The sequence below is a fragment of the Manacus vitellinus genome, unplaced genomic scaffold, assembly GCF_001715985.3.
Source record: "Manacus vitellinus isolate BGI_N305 unplaced genomic scaffold, ASM171598v3 scaffold_23_pilon, whole genome shotgun sequence".
Lineage (NCBI taxonomy): Eukaryota > Metazoa > Chordata > Aves > Passeriformes > Pipridae > Manacus > Manacus vitellinus.
In genome coordinates, this window is record NW_021939718.1 from 9,222,546 (window position 1) to 9,249,692 (window position 27,147).

Here is a 27,147-nt window from a genome sequence, read left to right on the forward strand (position 1 = left end):
GTGGGTAGCTCAGTAGAGCAGGTAGATAATTCCCTGAACTATTCTCAGAGAAATAAACCTCCCACCCCATGTGTGCATTCCTTTAAACTGTGCATCCCTGTGTGGCTTAGGATCTGTCTAAGCAAGGCAAACTGAAGAGTGATGATTTAGATAAGGAAAACCAGTGCAGTGAGGGTCTTGTGATGGTTTTTGTCTGCTTCTCTTTTTCCTACTCTGCTTCTCCTGCCCCTGTTCTCCACAACCTTTCAGCCTCTCACAGGTACATACAGTGCATCCGCACCCAAAATATGTTTATTCATCCTGTTTTGTCTTCTCCTGGAGAAAGATAACCCACAGAACACTAAACATACCCTTCTAAAAAATTTTTCTGTTCAAAAGGTTCATCGGGAATGAAAAACAGTTTCCATTGTATCCTAACAGTAGTTTTTAAAAAATTGTAGTTTTGGGGGGGTTTTATTTATTTGTTCATTTCCATTTCAAATATTCATTTATTTCAACAATATTGATAGCTCTGTTTGGATCCTGGTAATTTAATATTTGAAAAGCATTTTTTTGGTCAAGGCTTCGAGTTATGCATGAGGGAACCTATTAAGTGCAATGTAGTCATACATGAGTTATTACTACACAGAGCAGCAATTAGAAGCACATGGACCATGCAGCACTTACAGTTATCTAACTGGCACCATTTTCACATTATTGAAGCCAGAAACCAGGGAGGAGTATTACTATGATCCCATCTGTTCATGTGAGGAGCCTGCAGATTTTGCTGTCTTTCTAAACAGCTGCAGACACTGCCGTGGTCCCTCCTCCGGCCGTGGCAAGATCTCAGGGGTAAAGTAAAATAAGACACCATATCCTAGGCTGCTTTTTCCCCAGAAATAGTCTCCAGTCAGCCCTACAAAAGCAGAGAAAATTAACATTTTTGTTAATCTTGCCAGAATTGCATAATGTAGCATTTATGATATATATGAGATAACACAGAAAGAAAGGGAATCTCCTGAAATGGACCTTTCTCAGTATTAAAGTGTAAACTTAATTGGACTTTGAATCTGGCCCTAGTAGGGTGCCATTTATATTCAAACTTTTTTTGTGCTCTGACATCATGAAAACACTGAGAGATGTTTCACTTGTTTAGCATGAAATGTTGCTGAGAGGAACAGCCATTCTGTAACTGCTGCTGTTACAGAAAAACTTTTCTTTTTTTTTTTTTGTTACTTTGTTTTGTTTCTTGAAAGCACACATTGAAGCATGTACTCTAACTCCTCTTCTTTAGGAGATATTACCCAAATGGAAACAGTGTTTTCTCATAAATGAGATAACATCAAGTTAAAATATTTGCCATTTCTTCTTTAGGAGAGTATTTGAATCGCTGAGGTAACCCTCAGAGTACAGACACATATATAGATTCTCATCCACTCTAAAAGTAAATATGTTACAAATAAAAATTATTATATATGTAAAATATTAAAATTATATACATGTTATATATTATTGTATTCTATATACTTATTATAGAAAAATTATATATATATTAAAGATCTATTTTAGCAATACAAAGCTGCCAACACTAAAAATGGCTAGTCTACTAGGGATTACTGAATCTATGCTAATTTCCCACAAACTTCTCCAGATCCTAGAATTTTATTTAGATCACCGTACAAAGGAAACCTTTGCTGTTAAATGGTGAGTGTTGGAAGCCTTTTGTTTAAAAATGTCTCAGTCAGTGAAACAGTTTCCATGTTTAGAAGAGGTGAGTCCAACAGGTGTAGTCTGCTGAGTCTGTAAGTTGTGTACATGGCCCATATATACAATTTACGCTGACTGTAAAATTAGCAAACTAAAATGAAAGTTACTAAATCATAGCTGCAGTGGCATTTTGAAGCCATGGCACTGGATCTGCAGCGGGTTTAGGACTGGCACTCACAGACCGCTCTGAACACAGGAGACACATCACGCACGTGCCCTGCATTGGGCCAGAGCTGCCAAGAATAAAGAAGAACAATGTTGATATTCAGTTTTGTAAGTCTGACATCAGCACAGGCACGGTTTGGAGGCCAATTCTTTTCACACTTCCTTTTTCAGCCCAGTGCAGCAGGATGAATTCAATCACACAAATGGCAGCAAGAAATCTCAGATGAAAGCAAATGGCAGGGAAATCTGGCAGCATGATTAACTTGTTTCTTTCTGAAAGCTAATCTTGCTACTGAAATCAACAAAAGACCATATTCTTTTAATAAAGATATAATAATAGGTTCAACTATTACAATTTTTTATGTGCATAGGGAGTACTACATCAATATTTATTTTTTTAATTAGATGGAAGCAACAACCTGAAAACCCAGGCTGGTGAAAGGTAAGCATGAAATTGGCAAGATCAACATTTTTTTTTCACTAGGTAATTACGATAAGCAAACTGATCTGGCCAGCCACTTCTACTACAATGTTTATTTCCACCTCATTTTTATAGTATTAGCCAACTTAGTCTTCTAAATAAGCACATCTGATTTAATCTCATGTGTTAGGCTGGGAACGTAAAACGCAATGGTTTCAACAACAAAAAGTTAAAGCTTGAGGTTTCTGAGGAAAAAAGAAGGCCTTCTTACAAATAGTTTGGATTTTTAATACATCCTTTTGGTTTGGGAGGTGAAATGAAACACATCCTACCCACACCTGTGTTGGTAAAAAAATTGTTTTCTTCAGGCACAACAACTGCAAAACAAATACTGGGGGTGAGGGGAGGGGTAGAGAAGGAATGATAAGACATATTTTTATATTTAAACAAAAGTCAGTGATTTAAAGCCCAGCACTAAAATAAATCTTGGAAGCAGACAAGATCAAAGTCAGCACTAAACACTTGCAGAGGGCTCAGTTTGCCCAATAACAAAACCTCCCAAAATTTGTTCATCCGTTGTACTGCCTGTGAACACAGATCCTTTCACACTAGTGCCAGCTGCAGTGTAAAACTACCCTGGGTTATAATCCTACTTTGTCGTCAATCTTATGTTCCAGCAGGTGCTGTAGAGTTTTTTTCCCAGCTTCTATCACCCTTTTTATCCAGCTTTTCTATTTTCCCAAAGGGCTGGGAAAGAGCAAATTCTAATAACTGGTAGGGAAGGAAAAAGGAGAAACAGATAAAGGTTTGTGTCAACAAAGGCATCAAGTGGAAAAAGGAGGCGTTCCCCACTATGGCTAAATTACCTTTAGTTATGTACACCCCTGTGACTAGAATACTTCTTCTTTTTGCTTTGAAGGGATTTCAGTGGAAATTTGCAAAAGGATTCCTGCTTTTTCTGCAGAATTCACCTTGACCTTGAAAGTGTCTCTCACTTGCAACCAACCTTCAGGAGCCAGACTGACACCAGACAAGGAATATGCAAATGCTAACTCCAAAACTTGGGCTGACTCAGCCTGGGGAATTGTGTTTTGGATACTAAAATGAGCAAACTCACAGAGTCACAGGATCCATTAGGTTGGAAAAGAGCTCTGAAGTCATCAAGCCCAGACTTTGAATGATCACCACCATAACCAGATCAGGGAACTGAGCCCCACTTCCAGTCTTTTCTTAAAGCACTTCCAGGCACAGTGACTCCACCACCTCCCTGGGCAGCCCCTTCCAATGCTTTACCACCTTTTCCATGAAGAAATTCTTCCTGATGTCCAGCCTAAACCTCCTCTGGTGCAGGTTCAGTCTGGGTCCTCTTATCCTGTCTCTGGGAGATTTCTGTGTATAGAACTCCCCTGAGAGAGCCCAACACTGGGCACTCAGGCAGGACCAGGAGTCAACATCATTTTTAAACCACAGCAAGAAGCCTGCAGGTGAGGGAGGAGTAAATTTGGGTTAAGAAATGTCTTGTGCAGCAAAATCCCTTGTTTATAAGTGATTTGTAGCCACATCACCAAACGAGCACATTTGAACATGCACAGCTGAAGATGAGCCCAGGTGTGCCCAGGTGGGCAAGAGGCCAATGGTCCCTGTGCTGTCCCAGCCATGGTGTGTCCCAGGCCCAGGGCAGTGCCCGTCCCTGTGCTGGGCACTGCTGGGGCCACACCTCGAGTGCTGGGGGCAGTTCTGGGCCCCTCAGACAAGAGAGACATTGAGGGGCTGGAGCGTGTCCAGGGAAAGGAACAGAGCTGGAGAAGGGTCTGGAGCACCAGGAGCGGCTGAGGGAGCTGGGGGGGCTCAGCCTGGAGAAAAGGAGGCTCGGGGGACCTTCTTGCCCTCTGCAGCTCCCTGACAGGAGGGTGGAGCCAGAGAGGGGTCGGGCTCTGCTCCCAGGGAACACGGGACAGGACAAGGGGCCATAGTCATAAGCTGTATCGGGGGGGTTTAGGTTGGATATCGGGAAGAATTTCTCCACAGAAAGGGTGATTAGATATTGGAATGGACTACGCAGGGAGATAGTCCCCATCCCTGGAGCTGTTTAAGGGGAAAGTGTACGTGGCACTCGATGCCAGTCTGTTTGACAGGGTGGTGTCGGGTCACAATTCAGACCTGTACCCTATGCGCTCTTTTCCAACCTAATTAATTCCGCTATTACGTGATTTACAACCGCACAGCCAGAACAGCGCATCTCCCCGGAGGCCGCCGGGCCAGGTGGGAGTTCTGGGGGTCCCGGAGGGGCTGTGTGGGGACACCCAGGGAGCCCCCTCTGTGGCGGTGAGGGGTCGCTGCTGAGGGTCCCTTTGTCCGGCTCTGGGAACGCGGGGCGGGCACAAGCAGAGGGAGCGCGCCCCGGGGCGATGGGCGTGGCCTCGGTGGAGGGGGCGTGGCCTTCATGGCGCGCCCGGCGGCCGTTGGTGGGTTTTGAATTGATCCCGCGGGCGGCGCCCCGCGATTGGCCGGCGCGCGGTCAAGTGGGACGCGGTGGGGGGCGCCGCCATATTGGAGCGGCGCGGAGCCCGCGGAGCCCCGGCAGCCGCAGCCAGAGGGGGTGGCGGTGGCCGCGGTTCCAGCCATTTCTCCGCTCCGCCGCTGTCGTCTCCCTGCCGCGCTTCCCGCATGGCCGACCCCAGCCCAGCCGGCACGCCGCGCACCCGCCACCCCGCCGCCGCGATGCCGCAGAGCCCGACGCGCATGTCCCGCCTGCGGGAGAAAGAGGAGTTGCGGCAGCTAAACGACCGTCTGGCCGTGTACATCGACAAGGTGCGTAGCCTGGAGACGGAGAACAGCGTGCTACAGCTGCAGGCGACCCAGCGGGAGGAGGTGCGCGGCCGCGAGGTCACTGGGCTCAAGGCAATCTACGAGGCGGAGCTGGCGGACGCGCGGCGGGCTCTGGACGACACGGCGCGGGAGCGCGCCAAGCTGCAGATCGAGCTGGGCAAGATCCGCGCCGACCACCAGAAGCTTCAGGGCAGGTGGGCAGCGGGGAAGGGCTGTGAGAGGCCCCGGCGATGTGGGGATGGAAATGGGATGGGGATGGCTGCTCCCGGGTGTACCGGCGGTGCGCGCCCGCCCGCGGAACCGGCGGGTCCCGATCTGGCTCCCGCGGTGAATTCTCGCCTGGGAATGAATGAAGGAATGAATGAGGCAGAGGCAGCGCTGCCGCTCCGCCCCGGCGGGAAGCACCGTCCCGGAGCGCCGCCCCCGCCGGCAGCAGGTCCGCCGGTCCCCGGAGCATCCCCGGTGGTGCGAACGTGGGTCCGGAGTGCACCAGGAGGGCGCGAGTGGGTATAAAGTGAAGCAGGGGGAATCTAGGTTGGATATTAGGACGAAATTCGTTGCTGTGTGGGCGATGTGGCGCTGGAGCGGGTTACCCGGGGAGGTTGGTGCTTGGAAAATCGGATGGAGCGCTTTGGTTGCCAGCCGCAATAAGGGAGAGCTTAGAGCACCTTCCAGCACCTAAAGGAGGCTGGAGAGGGGCTTCTGACACTGGTATAGAGTGGCTTTAAGCTGAAGGAGGGCAGGTTTAGATTGGATACTGGGGAGACGTTCTTCCCTGTGAGGGCGGTGAGGCCCTCCGGGCTGCCCAGAGAAGCTGTGGCTGTCCTATCCCTGGGGCTGACTTAAAACAAAAGAGAACTGTAATTCCTGTGCGTCTTGCTGACTGTTCAGATGTCACAAAAGGCAGATTCGTGTACACACATCCTCCAGATTGCCTACCGGCTTTACGCCTTTGTGGCACAGTGCCAAGATCTCTGCTCTTGCAGTGAACTGATTTGTGACACCAGATTTTTGCTCCTTACACATCTGACTCGATTCAGTTGTTCTTTTCCTTCCTTGTTTGTGTTCACCTTAAATTCCATTTCTTTGATTTTTCTGCTGTAGTTTTAGGCCCACTTGGCTTGTAGCTTTAGTCTTGGAATCACAAGGTTTATGAGTATTGCAAAAAAAAAACCCCCACCCTGGAGTTGCTAATCTTCTTCTCCCATTGTGTAACCTGCTAATTTTGTTAAATGTGCTCTCAGCCCTGATTTTTCATAATGAAAAAGATATTTCGTGTGTGAACCAGCATATTGATGTTTTTATGTGTCTGCAGACAGCCCCAGTATGTTTTGGACTTTAGACTTGTTATTTAAAAAAAAAATAAAAAATCGTGAGTTTTTAATAGGGAGTCTGGTCTTAGGTTACCTCTCAGTGCCCCATGAAGGCCTTAAATCAAAGTGATTGTTGACAGTGACAGGGAAAGCCAGGTGTAGCTGCAGAAAGGCACTAAAGTGACATGACTCAAAGGTCAAGCCAGGAATTTCCATCTGTTTGTGACTTTTTTGAGGAAGACACACTTCTGTCAGCTTCTCAAAAGAGTGCATGTGGAGGACTGGGCTCTAGTGCACTCTGTAGTAGATTTCCTTTCTGTGGCTGGAACCAGGCCATTAATAATGTAAACACAGAGGTCCTTTGTATTCTGTTTTACTTTGTCCTGTGATGGAATATTTGGAGGGGAAAAAAAATGACTTCGTAGGGGAAAGGGGTTGCTCTTGTGCTGCAGCTACAGCCTCTTTTTAAAGAGTGAAGTCTTAGTGCTTGATAGCTTGTCAGTACTTGTCCCAAAAAGTTCATCTTTGTGCTCCACAGAACACAGAGTATAGATCTGGACAACTCCTGAATAGTCCAGTAAAACAAACAATTAATGCTGTTTAAGGCTGCTGGATTCCACTTGTATGTGGCTGTTTGTTGGTGTTTGTGCAATTTTTTATGACATCTTTGAGTATTTTTAAGATGGATATCTCAGCTTATCTGTGATTCTATTTACAAAGTCTTAAAAAAGGCGCAAAAGGGGTTTTTTACCTGAACTGGAGCACACTCCCTGATGACTTCTTAAAGCTGTGAAGTTGTATTATAACCTGATGAAAAATACTCTTAAAACACAGATGTGCATGAGAGTGCTGTCAGGTTTAAGAGTTTGCAAGGTAAGATGAGAATTTGTGTTCTCAACAGAATTTTCCTTGCCCTCTCAGAAAGCATAATTGCGGTGAGATGTATGCAGTGGCTTTAGTTTAATTATGAGTATGTAGTAGTTTGGATCTAACAGAAACACTTGAAAAAAAAAGTTTTCAGGCATGCTTGGTTCACGTGAATCAGATATCCTGGTACCCCTGTCATAAGACTCAGATTAGCGATGGCTTTGGTTCCCTTGAGAACCAGTGAAGATAAATGGTAGAAGAAATAGCTCTCAAGAAATAGCTCTTTGGTCTGTGGAGGGAGTACAGATGATTCCCCATTGAGTTGTCTGAAGCTGGTCAATATGATTCATGGTCTATCTGGTCTCCCTGTGCTGTTTGAGTATTTTTGCAGGTGTTGTTATTGTTGCCCCAGGCACACGTGCAACTCTGCTTTCTCTAGTTAGGATGACATTCTTCTTAATTGCTTGATTGATTATTTTATCCCAGTCATCATTCAGCCCCTTGGCCTCAGTAGTACATCAGACCCAAGCTTCTAGTCGCTTTCAAAGCACTGCAGGACTTTTCTTATTCTTTCTTTGCAAAAATTAAATTTAAGGCCCAGTCACCTATTTGCTGACTTTGATTTCACTCTGATTTGCTGACTTCAGTGTCATATTTATGGTGTGATGCACCATACTGTTGATACTTTTAATCCCTCAAGAAAAACTGCATTTGTTTCTATAGCTGATCCTGCTGTATATAACAGGCTTGTTGCATACACTTCTTCTAGAGTGCCTGCCATGCAGTTGGTACCGCTGTAGCAAAATAAATACGAAGGCTTCCCTTGGTATGTCAGATCTTAGAGAACTAGGGGGAAAAAGTGAGGAGAAAAAAAAAAAATCTTTATTTTTGTTGTGAGGAGGGGATGGGGAATTTATATACGTAGTTGTAAAAGTGAAAAGAAGCTTATCATGGGTAGAATGAAGATAAGGGAAAATAAATCTCTGTATCTCAAAACTTTGGGGAGTGGGGGTCAAAAACTAAGCAATCCCAGTATGGGGTATAACTGGAATATTTTATTGAACGTGAGAACACAATTTAAGGGCCTTTGGGGTTGGACACGTTAATGAGGAGGACGAGCTATATTAATTAGGGAATTACACAAGTGTTACTGCAGTTTAGCCAATAGGTTAATTTTTCTCTCAACCAGGATTAAAGGGATTAAGGGGTTTTAGACATAGCCTGATAGAATCATCTTTAAGTCCTTTTTGATTTTGCTGCAGGAGCCAGAGTAATCCTTATAGTTGTACTTCAGCAGGTCTTATGAGGAAGGTCCAAATCACGAGATTCTTGTCAGCTCTTGTTGCCCAAGGTTTATGGTTCAAATTGATCCGATTCTTTTTTGCTGACAACTGGGTCTGGGCCCCTACAGTGGGGGAAAAAAGATGTAATTTGAATTTAGATGTATGGAACTGTTGGATAGCTCTTGGGAGGAAGAGAAGAGGGAGATCTTGTCTCTTCTCTAATATGTGAAAGAATTGGGAGAAGTTACCGGTTTCACAGTATTTCCAGTTCATTTTCTCTTTGTTGATTATGCATGACTGTACTGTATGCTTTGCCATTGGTGATAGCTGTTGTAAAGACATCCCTCTACTTCGTTCCTTTAAATAAATAAATATTTAATTGTGACTGCCACTGTTCTGCAGTCAAGGGCTGTGGAAGACACCAGCTGTAGTTCAACAGCCTAAGCTCATAGTGGTGATTGAAACTGGTCTTGGGAACTTCATGATCTTTGCTCTTGCTTCCACAGCCATCCACTTTGAGTTGTGTAACTGCATATTGCACTGAGTTGAGAAACATGGCTGGAAAACTGTGATCCTGCTCACTGCCTTGGCTGGTACTTCACACTGCTGCAAATTTCATATTTCCTTGAGAAAAGGGCAAAATATACAATGCATGCAGAGCAGTGAAATACATGATCCTCAGGCAAGTCATAATGTCATCATTTAAACAGCAGATACAGGAGTAAAGCTCCCAATTGTTCCATCACTCCAGCATCCAACAGGCTGGATAAAGCTTCCGCTTTTGAGTGGAAGTGTGTCATGCTTTAATCGTGTACAGCAACTGCAAACCAGGGAGAACTGTAGGACCAGAATGGTGGAGGATAAATTCTGATGTGTAATTTGAGCAGTTAACTTGACAATGGCTTACATTGTGAAGTTTGACACAGCTGTGTTACCTATTCATGTTGAACAAGGGCAGTTCACAAAGTCGGGCTACCTGATAGCTGTTGTGTTATTTGGTCTGCTTATGGGGTAAATTTCAGGGTAGTTTTCCACAAGTGGAAATTATTTCCAAGATAAGAATATTATTTCCAAGAATGTTCATTATGGGGACTTAACAAAATCAAAATCCCTGGCTGGATGTGTCTCTATTCTGATTTGTCATGTGAGGAAATCGCATTGTTTAGGAAGCATAAGCTGGTGTTATGAGTTCTTTTAGGAAACCCCTTGTTTACATTTGTCTTGGACAGGCAGAGATTTCACTGTGGCAGTTTTCCAATGATGAAGTGCATCTGCTCTGGAGATAGTGTGATAAAGAAACTTTGAAGGAAATTACGTGTTTCACTGAAGACATTGGTTAAGGAAATAATCTTCCTTTATTATCTTCGGGTGTCTGGTAGAGTACAAACGTTTAAAGCAAATGTAATTGTGGCAAGGAACTAGTACTGTTAATTTTAAATATTAAAGAGATTGTCTGTCTGTCTTGCTGTGTATCTTGCATTGGGGTTAGGCAGTAAAATAAACACCAGTAGTAGCTTCCTATCAGCCTGTGGCTTGAATTACTGTGCAAGTGTGGCACTTTGCAGCTGCTATGCTGAGCAACTACACAGAACCGTGTTGTCTTAGTGCAGGCAAAGGTGCACCTGTTCCAGGGTTTTCCATGGTGCATGTGTGGTACGCTGTAATGAGCTAGAGGAACTGTTTTAAGGAAGGCGACTTAAAATTTCTTTTGAAGTGTATTTTCATTATTATAGGTGATCTTGGAAAGTGAGGCAAAGATTGGAGCCTGGGGAACTATGGAGCCTTAATCTGAAATCTGTTTTGATATGTACCAAAGAGCACCCAAGGAGTAAGGAGTGGGGGAGTAGAGTTATTAACTTGTTGCACTATAATTTGAGCCACCTAAATGTAAGAATATAACTGAAGTTATATTCTTAATTAAGCGTGTGTTCCATTCATTGTAGGACATAAATATTTGGTCTCAAATATGTGGACCTGTAACAATAACCTGGTAATGGGCAGTGACTTGATACATATGTGCTGCATGTATGTAGGTTCTGCTTAGATACCTGTTTAGAGTAGTGGGATTCACATAGATCACTGTTTGTCCAATTACTCTTATTTTCATGTTGATCTCCATACAAAAACTTGAATGATCTTAGACATAAGTTTTTTATGTTATTTTATGTTATGTTATTTTAAATCACTTCCTTGCAAAACACAGCCTTACTGTTTTGTCTGCCACAGGGGAAAAATACAGAAAACTGACTGGTAGCCAAGTAAAACATAAAGCATTAATGACTGTAGTTTTTCTACCGTTATTATTTCTCTACAACTGGAGTGGAAAACCAGCCCAGTGTGCAATACATGTAATTTTGTATGGTTGTAAGTATAGGCTTGTAATTATTTAGAATTACAACACTTAGTATCTGTGTCTTGGCTGAAAACCAGTGTTTTTCAAGGAGGATTTGATTAATGTTGATAATGCTTTTAACTTCATGATCTGATTCTGTAAGTACTGGCAGAAATGAGTGGGTGAGTGTGGAAGATGGGAAAAATCTGCTTTAACATGGTGACATCCTGCACTTGGTCAGTGTCAAAGGAGCGTTTAAATTGTCTCTCCTGAAATCTGGCTACTGACTGCTTACTTTGCATTAGTGGTGTGGTTTGTCTGGCTCCAGAAGGTCAGTTCAACTTATTAAACTGGTAGAAAATGATCCTTTTCTACATGGCCTGAGATCACAGGAAATTCTAGGTTGCTGTAAACAATTCCATGGATAAGAAGATCCACACACTTTGAAGTCAAAAGAAAGAAAACCAAGCTGCTGCTTTGAAGAAGATGCGCAAGTCAACAATTATTTCTTTGATTTTATTTTCCTTTCATGACTCAAACTACTTGAAGGAGTTCAGTTCAAGCTAATTTCTGAGCACTATAATGGGAAGGTGTTTGAGGTTTTTTTATTTGTTGTATTCAAATGCAGCTTTGGCTTTCTGTGGAGGCAGAACCTAGCTATTGTCAAGAGGCTGAAGTTCTTCCTGGTGAAAATTAGTAAGTGTAGGGGTGAAGTATATGCTGTATACATTAGTTGTTTGTTTTTATAAATCACACAGGCTTTTCTGATCTTCTTTCCCTTCTTTCCTGTATTCCCTTTAAGGCTGGGATGACACTGCTGAGATGCTGAGATTTCATCTGGCTTTCAGTGTTTGAAGTGTTGAGCTCCAGTTTGTTGTTTTTTTTTTTTTGAGAGTGTGTTCAGATGAGCTGCCTTACAATTAGACCACTCATGACACTAACAAGGCAGTAGTGCTTAATTTTAATTCTCCACCCACCCCCTTCTGTGGCTTCAGTTGCATTAAATTGCAGTATGGCTTCACAGCTAATCTTGTAAACAAGCAAGGAAGGGCTGATCTAACTGGTAATTCTTTCTCTAGTGGTACAGATACTGTTTAATTATGGGTTTTAATTATGTTTTTGTTGCTAGTCCATATTATACTTCATTTTTCTCTGCTGACCCATTGGCAAGAATGTTCTTCTCAGCTGCCTACCAGCTTGTAAAAGCATCAAAAAGGTATTGAATCAGTGCTAGAGGCTGAAGTGAGTTTAATGGGGCAAATGGGAAAAGTACCCCATTGCAACTGGTCCAGAAGCCCCTTGCATCCTAGGTATTAATTACCTCAGGAGATCCAAAGGGGTATTGATGGGCTTTTGTTGTAGCCACAGTGGCTACAAAGAATTTTAAACAATTATCGACCCTGTCTGGCCTCTCAGAAGATCCTTCCATTGTGGGATTGTTACAAGTCAAAGATCAACAAGTGCCAACGGCCACTAAAACAGTACATAGACATTATCGAACAAACCAAGACGCTGTGATCCCCATCCATAAGATGATCCGAGAGCTGGAGAGCCAAGGGGTGGTCAGTAAGACCCACTCACCTTTCAATAGCCCCATCTGGCCTGTACGTGAGTTTGATGGAGGATGGAGATTGACTGTGGACTATTGTGGCTTGAATGAAGTCACCCCATGTTGAGTGCCGTGTGCCAGACATGTTGGAGCTGCAGTACGAACTGGAGTCCAAGGCAGAGAAACGGTAAGCCACCACTGATACTGCAAACGCATTCTTCTCCATCCCTTTAGCAGCAGAGTGCAGGCCACAGTTCACTTTCACCTGGAGGGGCGTGCAGTGCACCTGGAACTGACTACCCCGGGGTGGAAACACAGTCCCACCATCTGCCACAGACTGATCCAGGCTACACTGGAGAAGGGTGAGGCTCCAGAACACCTGCAGTACATTGATGACATCATCATTTGGGGGGGCACAGCAGAGGAAGTTTTTGAAAAAGGAAAGGATTATCTTTGGCTTGGTTTCAGCACGAAGTCTTGTGAGAGAGGCTCTCTTTTCCATGTTTTGAATCAGGCTTTTCCCAGCAGTGATCAAACAGCAAAGGCCTACTCTGAGCCCTCATATTTCCTAATAGGTGATGGAGATTATTTTCTTTTTACAGATATACCATAGCAAGACACTTTTATATCCCTCTTTTTCCTACTTTGCTGCACACCTTCCTTGCATGCTGAGGTTCCAGCAGGCCTGGGTGGGAGAGGACACAGGACAAATGCCTCACTGAATAATGCAGAGAGCTGTGGAAGTAGGAACCCATGTGTCCAAAACCTAAATCCTGTGCTCTTGTCTGAGCTGTCTACGTAGCTGTGGGTCTGAGAAGCAAAATGTCAGAGAAGGGACTGGATAAGAGTCGAGCTGCAGGAATGAAAAATTTGAGAAGGGGGTGTTTGTGCATGGTGGGGGCTCTCACAGCCTCCTTGTCCCTTGGGTGCTCCCACAGGAGAGCAGGTGCTAATCCCTCAGGATCGGGATTAGCCAGTGTTAGCACTGGCTGTTAGTCTGTTACATAAAGGCTGCCATGTGGTGGCTGTGGTGCTCAAATGTCCAGACATGGATCCCATCCCTTCATCCTTACGCAGTGCAAGCCTCTGTGCAGACACCTGTCCTGAGCACGATGTCAAGTGCAGGTCATCTTCAAAAAGCATCTTTTAAACCTTAGAGTCTCTCCTCTTAAAAATTGTGTTGATTTTACGTTAGTTTTGTTTTGTTGAGAAATTTCTATTTTTTCCTATAAGCTGTCCAGTGATTAAAAGAAGTAGTGGGTGTATTCTGAATCTCGTTCTTAAGAATCTTTATCCAATTTTCAAGTCTTCTCAGAATTATGTTGTTAATTCTGATTTTTTTTGTTTGGTCGGTTGTGTTTTGTTTTTGGTTTTTTGTTCACTTCTGGAAAGAAAAGTGTGAGAAAAGTGTGATGAAGTGCTTGCTGTGGTATTATTGAGCCTGAGACTGTCCATTCCTGTAAAATGTTCATAGTTTGATGATAAGCATCCTATCCTTCTCTATGCTACTGCCCTTGCTAGAGAAACATGGGTATTCCAGAAAGAAAAAGAACAAACTCTGAAGTTGGAGAATTTGTGTTGCACATTTGAACATGGCTGCTTATGCTCTCAAAGATCAAGAAACACTTTGATTTCTGAATATGGGTTTCTTTTCCCTTATTTTTGATAGTAGCCAGTTGTAGCCAATTTGTGGAAAATTAATTTAGTCTAAAGAGCATGGGGTTGTGTTTATGTGGTATTACTTTTTCTTGTTTGATTTCTTTGAACAATTTGTTTGGGTGAATAAACATCACAAAATTGTTTGATCACTTGTGTAGACACAAAAACTAATTCGAAGGTAATTTGAAAAGCTTGTGTGCTTGTTTTCATAAAGAAAGACAGACACCTTTACCTTTGATAAACACACAGTTTTCCCTTTTGTGTCTGTTTCGTGGATTTGAGGCTCTTGACTTTCCTCTATAGGTTTCTACAGCCCAAGCAAAATATTAGGCTGCTGTTACATCAGGTGAGAAAAGCAGAACTAAGGAGTTGATTTAAATTTGAGTAAATTAAGCTAAGACAAAATGTTTTTGCCGGAAGTATCTCAAGTTTGAGATGTAGATTGGTTTATTAGTCAGCAGTCAACTTCGGAGGCATTTCTAGACTTTCTTACCACTTTCTCTGGTTTATTCCAGCTATGCAAAAAAGGAGTCTGACCTAAGTGGAGTCCAGGCTAAACTCCGAGAATGTGAAGGTGCCCTCAATTCTAAAGAAGCTGCTCTGGCCACAGCCCTTGGTGATAAGAAAAGTCTGGAGGGAGAAATTCAAGAGTTGAAAACTCAAGTTGGACAGGTGAGAAGACGAGATCTTTAACCATCACCATTAGCACTGGAAGCAGTGTTGAGTAGGCTTCTGAGTTCAGTACTGTTCAGTTTATTCATAACATGAATGGTGGAATAGAGTGCTCTTAAAATTGCAGGCTCTGAAGTGGCAAGAGATGGTACTTACGGGGAGGAAAGCAGGTCAAGATTCAAAATAAGGTTGACATGTTTTAGAAGTGAACATTTAGCGTTTAGAAGTGAACATTTAGAAGTGTTTTAGAGAGACAGACTGACTTCAGAAAGATGGATAACAAATAGCTGACAAGTATCAGTTTGTGATTCTCTCTGCCCTCCTTTTGATTCTACCTGTGGTCCTCCATCTTCTGGGTGTCTTACAGAGCAATGAGGAAAAAAAAGTCTTGTCCTAGAGAGGAGTTGAGGATATCAGGAAATTAGTATTTGCCATGTATTAAAAATTAAGTTTTGTAGGTAAAATGGATAAATAGCATTTTAATGCCAGTTACCAATGTGAAATATCTAGAACTCACTTCTGTAAGCAACTGCAAAAGTGCGTGTGTGTGTGGGGGGGAAGGCATTAGTAGGGTAAATACTGGGATTTGATTGTCAAGTTCAGCCATAACGTTTAGTTTTCTGTAGTTCTGTGTAGCTGAGGTCATTGTGTTATGTGAGTTCTGTTACGTAATTGTTGTGTTGATTCTTTTATTTCTTAAAGCTTGAGGCTTCTTTAGCTGCTGTCAAGGACCAGCTTATACGTGAAACCTTACAGAAGGTGGATCTTGAAAACCGTTGTCAGAGTCTCACTGAGGATTTGGAATTCCGTAAAAATATGTATGAGGAGGTAAATGCTTTAGTCTTACAACCTAACATTTTTAAAGGGAAGAAGACAACTGGGAGGTCATTCCAGGATTCTAAAATAATTTAGGTTGGGAGGGACCTCAGGAAGTTTTCTGAACTCCTACTCAGAGCTCACTGTTCTAGCTGGAAGATTTCTAACTTCCTTTTTCTACAAAAAATATGTTAACTCTGGGCTTTTGTGATAAAATAACTTCATATATCATGGTGTTTCATGTTAAGTTCTGACCATGGTATGCAATGTACATGTCTTTTCATAGTAATGAGAAAGTAGGTTAGTAATTTTTCTCATAATTCCTCTACGAGAAATAAAGGGAAGAGGGACACTCAGACAGGTGCTGTGGACTTGTAATGGTTTTAATTTCAAACCTTTCTAATAGGATGCTTTAAAATAATGGAAACAAAAGGTGATGAACAGTTGTCTTTTACAACTTACTCTTGCCACCCTTTCACTAAAATCCTTGAGGCTTTCCAGGAGGAACCTTAGGGAAGTAACAATGTACCTAAACTTTATTGTCTTTTGTTCCTTGTGCACGTTTCCTTGCTGGTAGTATTTTTGTCTCTGCTCATGTTATTGGAATCCCATTTTTTTGAGGGAGGGGATTGCAGGCAAGCCTACAAACAAATGAAGAAAATGCTGTTTAGTGAAAGTGACTGTTCCATTTCACAACTGCACATCTTGTGCAAGCACAAAAGATACCTCAAGAAAGAGCGATGTATTTCTAAACTCATCATATTGAGGTGTATTTGTTTGAATATGCAGACAGCTCTCAGAAGGAAATGTGACTTTACATGCTGATGGTATCCTAGCTCTTATTTCAGTGACTGGCTATTGCAAAATAAGATGCTTATTTATCTGTGCAGATCAGACTGGGGAAATGGCCCTGTGTTTCTACTAAAAGTTTCAATGTCAGACTAATCCTGTGCTGATCCACAAGGGCAGCTAAAACCTGTATAACTCTCCACTCAGCAGATAGTCTTCTAAAAATTTTGTCTTGTGTTTACTGAATGTTACTCTGTTTTTCTGGTTTTCATAGGAAATCAATGAGACAAAAAAGAAGCATGAAACTCGCTTGGTTGAGGTTGATTCTGGGCGTCAGATTGAATATGAGCATAAACTGGCCCAAGCCCTTCATGAAATAAGAGAGCACCATGATGCACAAGTGAGGCTGTACAAAGCAGAGCTTGAGCAGACTTACCATTCCAAAGTGAGAACTTATTTTCATACAGTTGTTTGATGCACTTTGGTTTTGTTCTACTTAGTACCATAATTACTTGCATTTCAGAGTATTTTATTATGGAGCTTGGCTTAAAATTACTGTACTTTTGAATGTGAATTTGCATTTTCACATCTCATTTTGGGAGCAGGTTTAGTCCTCATGAAGAGTAATAATAATGTAAGAATAGGACGCATATTGTGAAGGTGAACTGTGGAGGGGAAAAGGGATTAATGCTGGTATTACTGTGAATTCAAGGAAAGGTCAAGTGTTGTTATGTATCATACTGAACTTTGATGATCAATCAGGTGTCCTGTATTTTGTGTAAAGGTTATTTCATAATAGGACTTGCTGAGAAGACAGCAAGAGTAGGGTCCTCTGACCCAGTACAAAACATTTGGAGGTTTTACCATACCCAGTGACTTCTGTTTTTCACTCTTCTAGAGGGAAAGTGAACTCAGGCTGAAATCAGTTATACTTCATCATTTCCTTCCTCTGCTTTATTCCGCAGTTATGTCAGGAGGCATCTTGATGTCTCAACTGAACCTGGTTTCCGTGACTATACGTATTGCAGTTAGTATTTTTAAAAGCAAGGTGGGATGTGACAGCAGAAAAGTTGATACAAACTGAATTTAGTAACATGGTTTTCAGTCTTTTCAGCCTGCTTATCTTCAGGGCTTCTATCTGACTTGGAAAAGATGATATTTTAAAATAAGATCTAGCCAAAAGTACAACCTCTCATAATGAAGGCTTTTTTGATCCCTCTCCTCAGGTATATTGTTTCTGTATTTTTGGACTCCTATTAAAAAAAAAATTATATTCCAGTGCATCATCAACAAGTTCAATAATAAGTCTGTGATGCAGCTCAAGTGTGTGTTGTGTTGTTCAGCAGGAATGAGGTAGTTATTTTTAAAAAGTAAAAGTATTTAAGATTGAAGTTGTGATTGAGCGAAGCAGGTAGTAGCTTTTGGCACTGGTGCTGTAATCTATAGACACATTACCATTTGCTTATGTTGGCTGAAAATTAACAGGTTTGCTTGTTTTAAGACAATTGGTAATTTCAGTTTGACTTCTTGTTAAACACACTCAAAACCAGTGCTACAGTAATTAAATAAACATTTGCCAGCAGGAAAACTGAACTTAGCTTCAGCAATGTCTATGAAGGAGACTTTCAAGGTTTTAATCCTAGCATAAATATTCAGAGTACTGTGATTTTCAGGTAGGGCCATACTATATTTAACCCCTGAGGAAAGAGATGTCTCACTGTGTTAGAGCGGTACAGAGGAACTTCGTGGCTTTAGTGTTGAATATGTGGGTTTGGGTGATTCATCTTCCTTTTAGCAAAAGCTGCTTTGAAACTGATGTCTTAACCTGTTCTACTGCAGCTGGAGAGTGCCAGACTGTCTTCGGAGATGAACAGCTCTGCAGCCAACACAATCAGAGAACAACTGAATGAAAGTCAGTTGCGAATTGAGGGTCTGTCTTCCCACATCACCAGCCTTCAGAAGGAGGTAAAAAGATGTTTGTGACTCTCCAGTCCTGCTAATTACCATTGTTGGTCTTTTTTATTAAAGGACTTTCTTCACTTTACTTCAGTATCATGACTTGAATTTGTCTTCTGTTCTGTACTTTTTCAAATTCCTTAATGTCTCCTTCTGACAAACTTGATTTTTCTCCTGTGCAGTATTCTGCTGCAGAGTATTTGAAATATGGTGGTGTTAAATGGCTTTTGTGAAAATTTTTGTGGATAGATGGGGCAATTTTAGACAAGAGAGCTCTGTGTTAAAAGTTCTTGACATTCGAAGCAATTTAATTCTGTAGTAATTGGACAGCCTAGTGTAGGATTCCACAAAGCAACATTCAAACCCAGAACTGGAATATACAGTTTCTATTCACTGTCTCTTTTATTCTAGATCTTGTTTGAATCTAGACCTCTAAAAAAACCCCAAAAAACCAACCAACCAACCAAAAAAAAAAACCCCCATGAAGCCATCTTACCCGGATTAGGATGAAATACGACACTGAGTAAATACATCAAATAAGTTGAACATTTGTAGAGCAGGGTCTTGAGCAGAAACTAATTATATTTAGATCACACCCAAAGATGTATGATACAATGTCATATATTCAGTATTAATTTGATTGGAGTACTAGAGTAAGTATACTATGAGAAGTATTAGGAGTTTGTTCTGAAGTGAGCTTTTGTAACTTACTAATCATTTGAAAATGCAACAAAATTTCTTTTTTGGAAGAATATGAATTGTCTTTGATCCTTTCTGTGATACATTTTGAATCTTATTCCTGCTGTTTAGTGGACTCTACTAGGACATGAAAAGTCTGTATATTTTGACTGAAAAATATAAATGCAGGAGACATTATTTTATAATGTTCCAAATAAGTTTGCAGATACTTATGTATGAGTCTTCCCAGTTTTCCTGTTCTATAGTCAAGTTACTCTCTGGAAAAGAGCAGCTTAATGTAATGAATGTGCATGAGGTTACAGAGGAATCGGGTTGAAAGTTTTGGCCACTTAAATCTTATTTCTGCATTTAGATTAACATCATCTTTTGATGGTTCAGTCAGATTTGTTTTTTTTTTTTAGTTAATTACCTGTGTTCTGTTACTTTGGGAGCAACAGCTACATTCAGAGAACTTCTGAATTTGCAGAGGTAACTTCGAGGCTATCAAAATCAACCTCTGTCAGTTTGACTGTGATTTTCCACCAAAAGAAACATTTTCCTGTGGGGCTTGGGTTTTTTGGTTTTTTGGTTTTTGTTTTTGTTTTGTTTTTCTTTTTTTTTTGTAGATTAGTGATGTCAACCAGTACAGTTTTGTTTTTTATTTTACTGGCACTAACTTCAGTTTGGTTTTCTTGGAAGGAAACTCTTACCACTGGTGCTGGTCTGGTTTGATTTGCCAACGCTGAGCGCTGAGGTAGTTTCCACTGTGATCTTCCATGTGACATTTATTAAATTTCTTATCTGACTCTTAACAACCAGTTACACTGGTTCTTTGTCTCAGACATGTAGAGTTCTCACTATCTCTGGACTGTGATGACTTCCTAAATAGAGTTCATGCATAGCAATTGCCAACAACTTGGTGATTGTGGGGCATTGGTTCCTGTGTCTGTCCTTTAAATTAAAAAAATCTAAAGACACTATCAAACAGAAGAAAGCATGCTTATGGAAGGTAAACCTTAAATCTGTCATCACTTGGCCTTTCTTTGATAAGCATTCCATTTGGTATGTACAATAAAAGGTTCTGCTGGCTTGAAGGGATTTTTGATGTGACAAATTAGCTTTCCTGTCATAAAAAAAAAGGAATGCTTATTGCTGAACTTTGACAATGGGCAGACAGGCTTTCACTGACAACAACCCCTCTTCTTTTAGTGGCACCTCCCTCCCAGAATTGGAATTGGCAGCAGTAAACTGAGGTGGGGAGCAGACGTCTGAAAGCTAAAGAGCAATTACTGCAGTCTGAAGTAAACTGAGCTGAACTTTGATCATGGATCCAATTAGGCTGGAAAAGATCTTTCGGATTGAGTCCAAGCTGTGACTGAACACCACCATATCAACCAGACCATGTCCTTAAACACCTCCAGGGACAGTGACTCCACCCTGGGCATCCCATTCCAATGTCTAATCACCTTTTCTTTCTGTAAAGAAGTTCCTCCTAATGCCCAACCTAAATCTCCCCTGGTGCAGCTTAGAGACTGATCCTGTGTCCTGCCCAGCACCTCTTAAATGGTTTAACTCTTAAGCTCAGTTTTTCTTTCATGAGTAAATTCAGGTGTAGTAGTATATTTCCAGATTTCAGAAAAATAGAGCAGACAGTCACCTCTCAAAGTATGTTCTAAGTTTCATTGGAACTTGAATGTTGAGATGTTATGTTTGTAGTAGGTGGAGTGGAGGGTGAATTTGAATTCAGAAGCAGGGGAGGATGTGCAACTTTGCATTCTGAAATTCATGTTGCCTGAATAGCAGAGCACATGAGGGTTTCAGTGAGGTTTCCTTTGCACCACTGTGTTTTCAATGCTTTTCTAGTCTAGAGCGTGGCAAGACAGAGCACAAGAACTTGAGAACAGCTTGGCAAAGGAACAGGAAAACGCCCGCAAACTGCTGATTGAGAAAGAGAAGGAAATTGCTGAGATCAGAAATGTCATGCAGGAACAACTGAGTGACTACCAACAACTTCTGGATGTTAAACTGGCACTTGACATGGAAATCAATGCATACCGGAAATTGCTGGAGGGTGAAGAGGAGAGGTACTAAAGAATGTAGCAACAAATGGTGGTATCCCTGTGTTCCCCTTACTTGTCTCTTTCTCTGTTAAAAGGCAGTTCCTACTGGTGCTTGACCACAGTTTCCAGAGCACTGGTTTTGCCTCCTCCTCTCTGACAGACTTAGTTCTAAGTCCCCATGAGTCCTTGGGTATCAGACCTACAGCTCCCAGGGCAACAAACACCATTTTTTTAGTTAAGGTTCAGCATGGGTGTTGTAATTAACTGTCATTTGTACATCTTGTTTAGTGCCATGGTTAATATTCTTTTTCAAAATTATTAGAAGGTTAATTAATTGTTAGCCAAATTTCCTTAAGTATAGAATAATTTTAATGAAATAATGGCCAGTATGATTGTCCAGCTTATCACTTAGCTGCATTTTTCCACATCTGGCCTCAGAGTTCATCAGTACTGAGAATTTTCACCTGATGTCACAGCTGTCATTTAAAATAGTTTGGTACTTCACTGTATTCTGAGCTGGGCGAGGCTGACACCTCTAAAGTGTGGGGATGAAACAGCAGAAGCTTTTGTGCCATCTGGATTTTTGCCTAAACTTCCTACAGTGGCTTAAGTCTCCCTAGGGTTTTTTTCTTTTCAGTCTTTAACAAATGCATAGAGATGCCTTTGTGATCTTACTGTAGTAGTCTGTTAGTAGTCCATGCTGCAGGAACCTTAATCAGTTGTTTGACAGCATTTTATTCAAGTCTTCAGAAAGCACTTCAGGCTTCATTTCTTCATCTAAGATGCTTTGTTTACTATATTGCTGTATAATTCTATGGGAAGAAGAGGAGATGGAGGACAGTTTATAAAAAATGGTGGAAAAAGTAATACCAAAGTGTGATTGTAGAATCGTGGAATTGCTAAGGAAGGAAAGACGTCTAGGATTGAGTTGAGCTGCTAACCCAGTACTGCTGTGGTCAGTGTGTCACACAGGTGTTTTCAACACTTCCAGGGACGGTGGTTCCACCACGTCCCTAGGCAATGCCTGTCCACTCTTTCAGCGAAGAAATTTTTCCTAATATCCAATCTAAATCTCTCCTGGTACAACTTTAGCCATTTCCTCTCACCCTTTCCCTTATTACCTGGGAGAAGTGGCCAACACCCACCTCACCTCAACCTCCTGTCAGGGAGTTAGCTGTAGAGAGCAAGAAGGTCCCCCCCACTCCAAGCCCTCTTTTCTCCAGGCTCATATGGTGTGTGCATCTCTTTTCACTTTCTTCAATACAGGTTGAAACTCACCCCAAGCCCATCCTCCCGGGTGACGGTTTCCCGGGCTTCGTCAAGCCGCAGTGTCCGAACAGCTGGAGGGAAGAGGAAGAGGATTGATGTGGAGGAGTCTGAAGCAAGCAGTAGTGTTATCATTTCCCACTCAGCTTCTGCCACTGGGAATGTGTCCATTGAGGAGATAGACGTTGATGGAAAATTCATCCGTTTGAAGAACACCTCTGACCAGGTTGGAAAATCCACATTTACAAGGAGTGGAGGTAGAAGGGCATCCTCAGCAGCCTTTCAGCTGTTGGGCTTCATCTTGATTTAGTGTCACTAAGGAGCTAGTGTGTCTCAAAATAAGCTTTCACACAGTATTCTGGACTGATGATGACTTCTTCCCAATGATTTTAAATGCTTGTGTTTTATTGCTAAGTTGCCCACCCACCAAAGAACTCTTCAGAGTTCTGCATTGCAGGTGACCTACCTGTAAATATTTACAGATAGCACTGTTACTGACAGGAAATACTGCAAGCAGACATCAGGCTGCTTTAGAAGCCTGTCAGGCACTTCCTCTACCTTAAAAAGCCCCAAAAGAAATGCATACAAATACAAAAGAAATTAATTGCCAATATCCTTTGTATCTGCATATAGCTTTTCTGAATTGTAGTTTTCTTTCTTCCTTGACTGTATCCACAGTTTTTGGGAGCCCTCAGTTCCCATGCCAAAGCCACCTCAGTTATAGTGGCTACTGAGATTATTTGATTTTGTTAATAGGTTGGAGTTTGTATTGGGGAATTACACATATCTACTCAAATGAAAGAATCCTTTGATAAATAAGGATCACAACTTTTCCTTATGTTTCCCTCAAACCAATCCTGTTATATTAAGTATATTTCCTGCTTTCCCCTTTTCCCCTCTGACATTACTTGTAATTTCTGCCCCCCCTGCCATCATCTCCTGCCTGGGATGTTGGCTGAGAGTGATGACTTCATTGGTGAATGCAAAAAAACCTTGACAACTGTCTGGTCTATACAATTTTGTGTTTATGTGACTCAGTTCAGGCAAGTCAAAAACTACTTCCAGTGAATCAGAACCTGCATTTTTTTTTCCCTTTCTGAGTTTTTTGAGCTTGTATTCCCCTCCTGCCACATACACCCACTTGTTTACCACACAAATTTCTCCCCCACACCTTTTGTTTAACTACACATTTTCTGTTTTGTTCCAAGTGGTTCATAATTTTAGCACTTTGCTAGGGGTCACAGCTGTAGAGGTAAAACACCCTACATGCATAAATGAATGCTGATGGAATATTTGGGTTTTTTTCTCTCTTTTCTTAGGATCAACCTATGGGAGGCTGGGAGATGATCCAAAAAATTGGAGACACTTCTGCTAGTTACAGATGTACCTCAAGATATGTACTAAAGGCAGGCCAAACTGTTACAGTAAGTTCTCAAGCTTCAGCTTCTCAGTTTAAATGGACTTCAGGCCAACTTGTGTTTCAGTAAGACACAAAGGTTTTTGTTTTGTCCTTTCTGTGTACATGTTCAGAAAATAATCACCTGTATTTGTATTGTGCATTGGTTATGTCAATTGCTGGGACAATTGATACTGAGCCATATTTTTCAGAAACTTGCTTTCTACATGGAACAATAATTTTCACCATATACAGGCACATTTACATATTCAAAAGTCTCTGCATTAAAAAATGTGTTTTATTTTAAGAAACTTTGGAAGTATGTAAGCAGATGCCTGTACTTCCTTAACTGAAGGGATTCACAAGTGTCACTTAAATGAAAATACCTTAACTCAGTAAATAACTTGGAAATGTACAAGACTAGCAAATAACGTTCACGTGTGACTTCTGTTAACAGATCTGGGCTGCAAATGCTGGAGTCACTGCAAGCCCTCCCACTGACCTCATCTGGAAGAACCAGAATTCCTGGGGTACTGGTGAAGATGTGAAAATTATACTGAAGAATTCTCAGGGAGAGGTAAGGTCACCTCAGATGTGTTTAAACTTGTCTTTCTGTGGTGCCATCACCTACGAATAATACAATTACAAGGTGGAACCATTGTTAGGACTTTACAAAGGAGTGCACTGGAGTGTTTAGTAAAGTTTTCTCCTTTTGCTTTCCAACCAAGCACACTTTACCTCTGACTGTCTTAAACTGCAGTTTAGAAATGCAGTTTATTAAGTGTGTGGGTTTTTTCTCTGTATTGAGTTCAAGCAGTAGAATTACTTGTTCAGATACTGCCCTTATGCCAGGAGTTGGGCAGTGCCTTAGAATACACTTGAAAAGAAAAGGTTTTAGTGAACTCTTCAGTGATTTGGCTTTTTAAATTAGTTTTCCTTAAAACTGTTTATGAGGAATATTACAGTGGAATTCACTTCAAGTGATGAGGAATTAATTCTAGTAAGGTGGGATTTAAAGCTTTGGCTAGAACAGTTACTATGAAATACTGAAATTGAAAGAATATTTAAATACACATATGAAAGAAAGCAGATTTTATAAGAACTTGATGAGTGTTTTGTTAGAAAAAGACTTTTTAATCATTAAGAGATTTAAAATTAAACTGTTAGGAATGCTGTTTATGCACAGCTGTATCTAAAAAGTCTGTAGACAAAATGAGTACAAGTAATTTTCTCAACAGCTGACACTTTCCTTTCTCAAAGTCTGAGTAGATGAGCACCAGATTGTGGGGGTGTCAAATCTTAAAATTCTGTTGCAGGAGGTTGCTCAAAGAAGCACTGTCTTCAAAACAACAGGACGTGAAGGGGAAGATGAAGAATTAGAAGGATTTGAACCTCTGGAGGAAGAAGAAGAACTTTCCCACCAGCAGGTATCTTGTCTTAGGTTAACAAGGTTATTTAGGTTGAAAAAATGGAGATATGAGTCATGAAGTCTAAAAAAATCATAAAAAATATCATATGTGGGTGGGTTTTTTTATTTTGGGTTTTTTTTTCAGCAGTAATTAATGAAAGCATGGAGCTGTGTTATTGAAAGCAGTGCAAAAATTTTAGTTAATATATTCCTTTGGAGAGAAGAATTTTCTTAAAACAAGGTTGGAAAGTTTAAAGATGGGGATTTTTTTTCTTCCTTAAACTCTCTTACTCTCCAGTACTGCTGCATTCCAAGACTCCCCTCAAGTGGGCGTCCACCACCCCTCCTCTCTAGAAGGTGTCTCAAAAGGGATTTTGGGGGTTTTTGGTTCAGTTCTTACCCCAAAACTCTGTCCTTAGAGCTTAGTTCTCTCTCTCTCCATTAGAGATCTCTGCCTCTCTGCTTAGTTGCATGCTTTCTTCTTATCTCTTGGCCTTCAACCATAGCCTTCATTCACTGCTGTCTCTGCTGCCGTTCCTGCTGCTGCTCACAGTGGAGAAACTCCTCCAGCTCTCAGCTACAGAACTTGGCCCAGTTTAACACTATTCCAAGTTCTTGTAGCCCCCCTGCCGGGGGCTGGAGGGGCCTAGCCCCCAGCGGAGCTACTGCCCCTTCTCCTCGTGGCTTCAGAACATGACCACTCTCCTCTTCAGCTACCTCATCATCCTTCTTTTCCAGTCTGGTGTGATATGTTTTAATTTTGCAGGAGTGCTGTTTGGGTCCCCACCAAGAGAGACACCACCCCCTTGGGGGTTACCATTTTTAACTCCAGGGTGAAAAAACACTTTTTTTTCCCCACCACAACAGCTTTGCATACTGACTCTTGTTTATCCCGTGCCACGCTAATAATTTAATATATTAAAAACATACAGTATATTATTTTGAGTAGCAAAATATTTTACTGCTAGATGTATTTTTTTTGTAATCAAAGATGATTCTCTCTGTTCACCACAGGCAGAGCAAAGGGCATCCAGCAGAAACTGTCTGGTTATGTAACTGCCAGTCATCCAGGTTCCTCTAGTCAAAGTAATCCTTGCCTACAGAACAGAGCCTTCTCAGAAGCACAACGTTATTTTCTGTCTGTGAATTTTGAAGCTGCAAGTTTGATGGCCTTAAATTCCTTTGCCACTGAAAAAAGGAAGGTTTGTAGAAGTATCTTGACTTTCTCGGAGGATGTGAATTGTTGACTCCAAACAAATGTACTGTTTGGAAATTAATGTTCCTGTCTCCCAGATTTATATGCCAGTCTCTTTTTATTGAAACCTTGCTGGAATAGAAATATTCCAGTGTGTTTTGGGGATCGATTTTAATAGATTACACCACTCTAGACTAGTTATTATTGACCTCTTTGTATTTAGGTGCTGTTGGGGATTGGTTTAGAGTGCTTATTCTGCAGGAGGATTCATGTTACATCATGTAGTTGTGTTGTTAAGATAGCGTTACCAGCTTAAATTTTCCTGTGTGTTTATTTAACAAATAGAAGGCTCTTTTAATATGGATTGCCTTACTTGTTTACAGTTTTTAGGAATGAGACCAAGTCCCTAGGGATCTAGTCTACATTTGTATGGGAAACAATTGTAATTTTGTCAATGTTGAAAGTTTTTTCTGTCCTTTTTGCATTATTTGATGTCAAAAAACTTTTAATAAAGTATCTCTGTTTAAGTTGCTGTGAAGTTTTTGGAATTTGTTTCTTTCTAGAACTGAGCTAAAAGTTGAATGACTCTTGAATACTTGAAACTGATAAGGCTTTGAAGCGGAAGAAACATCCGTGTAAATTGAACAGTGGCTTTTGAGTTACAAAGATTTCTTCTGAATAATGAGTAGCATTACTTCATATTTGGAAAGTTAATTCTTTAGAGCTTGAATATAGCTCTGCATAACT

General features: G+C 41.4%; 1 protein-coding gene across 1 annotated transcript; it reads left to right on the forward strand.

Annotated features, from left to right (window-relative positions):
* Positions 1-4,882: 4,882 nt before the first annotated feature.
* On the forward strand, positions 4,883-26,927 carry LMNB1 (lamin B1). Its single transcript, XM_029959963.1, has 11 exons — positions 4,883-5,355; positions 14,680-14,836; positions 15,539-15,664; positions 16,716-16,886; positions 18,281-18,406; positions 20,939-21,159; positions 22,402-22,627; positions 23,721-23,825; positions 24,255-24,374; positions 25,114-25,224; positions 26,220-26,927. Exons 1-11 carry the CDS (start codon positions 5,000-5,002, stop codon positions 26,259-26,261), a joined length of 1,761 nt encoding a protein of 586 aa, XP_029815823.1. The 5' UTR covers positions 4,883-4,999; the 3' UTR covers positions 26,262-26,927.
* Positions 26,928-27,147: the final 220 nt, after the last annotated feature.

Excerpts from the sequence above, each read along its gene's own strand:
- LMNB1 (XM_029959963.1), top strand. The coding sequence starts at position 5,000 with ATGGCCGACCCCAGCCCAGCCGGCACGCCGCGCACCCGCCACCCCGCC. Across the intron at positions 21,160-22,401 it reads CTGGAGGGTGAAGAGGAGAG|GTTGAAACTCACCCCAAGCC; the intron begins GTACTAAAGAAT and ends TCTTCAATACAG. Across the intron at positions 22,628-23,720 it reads TGAAGAACACCTCTGACCAG|GATCAACCTATGGGAGGCTG; the intron begins GTTGGAAAATCC and ends CTCTTTTCTTAG.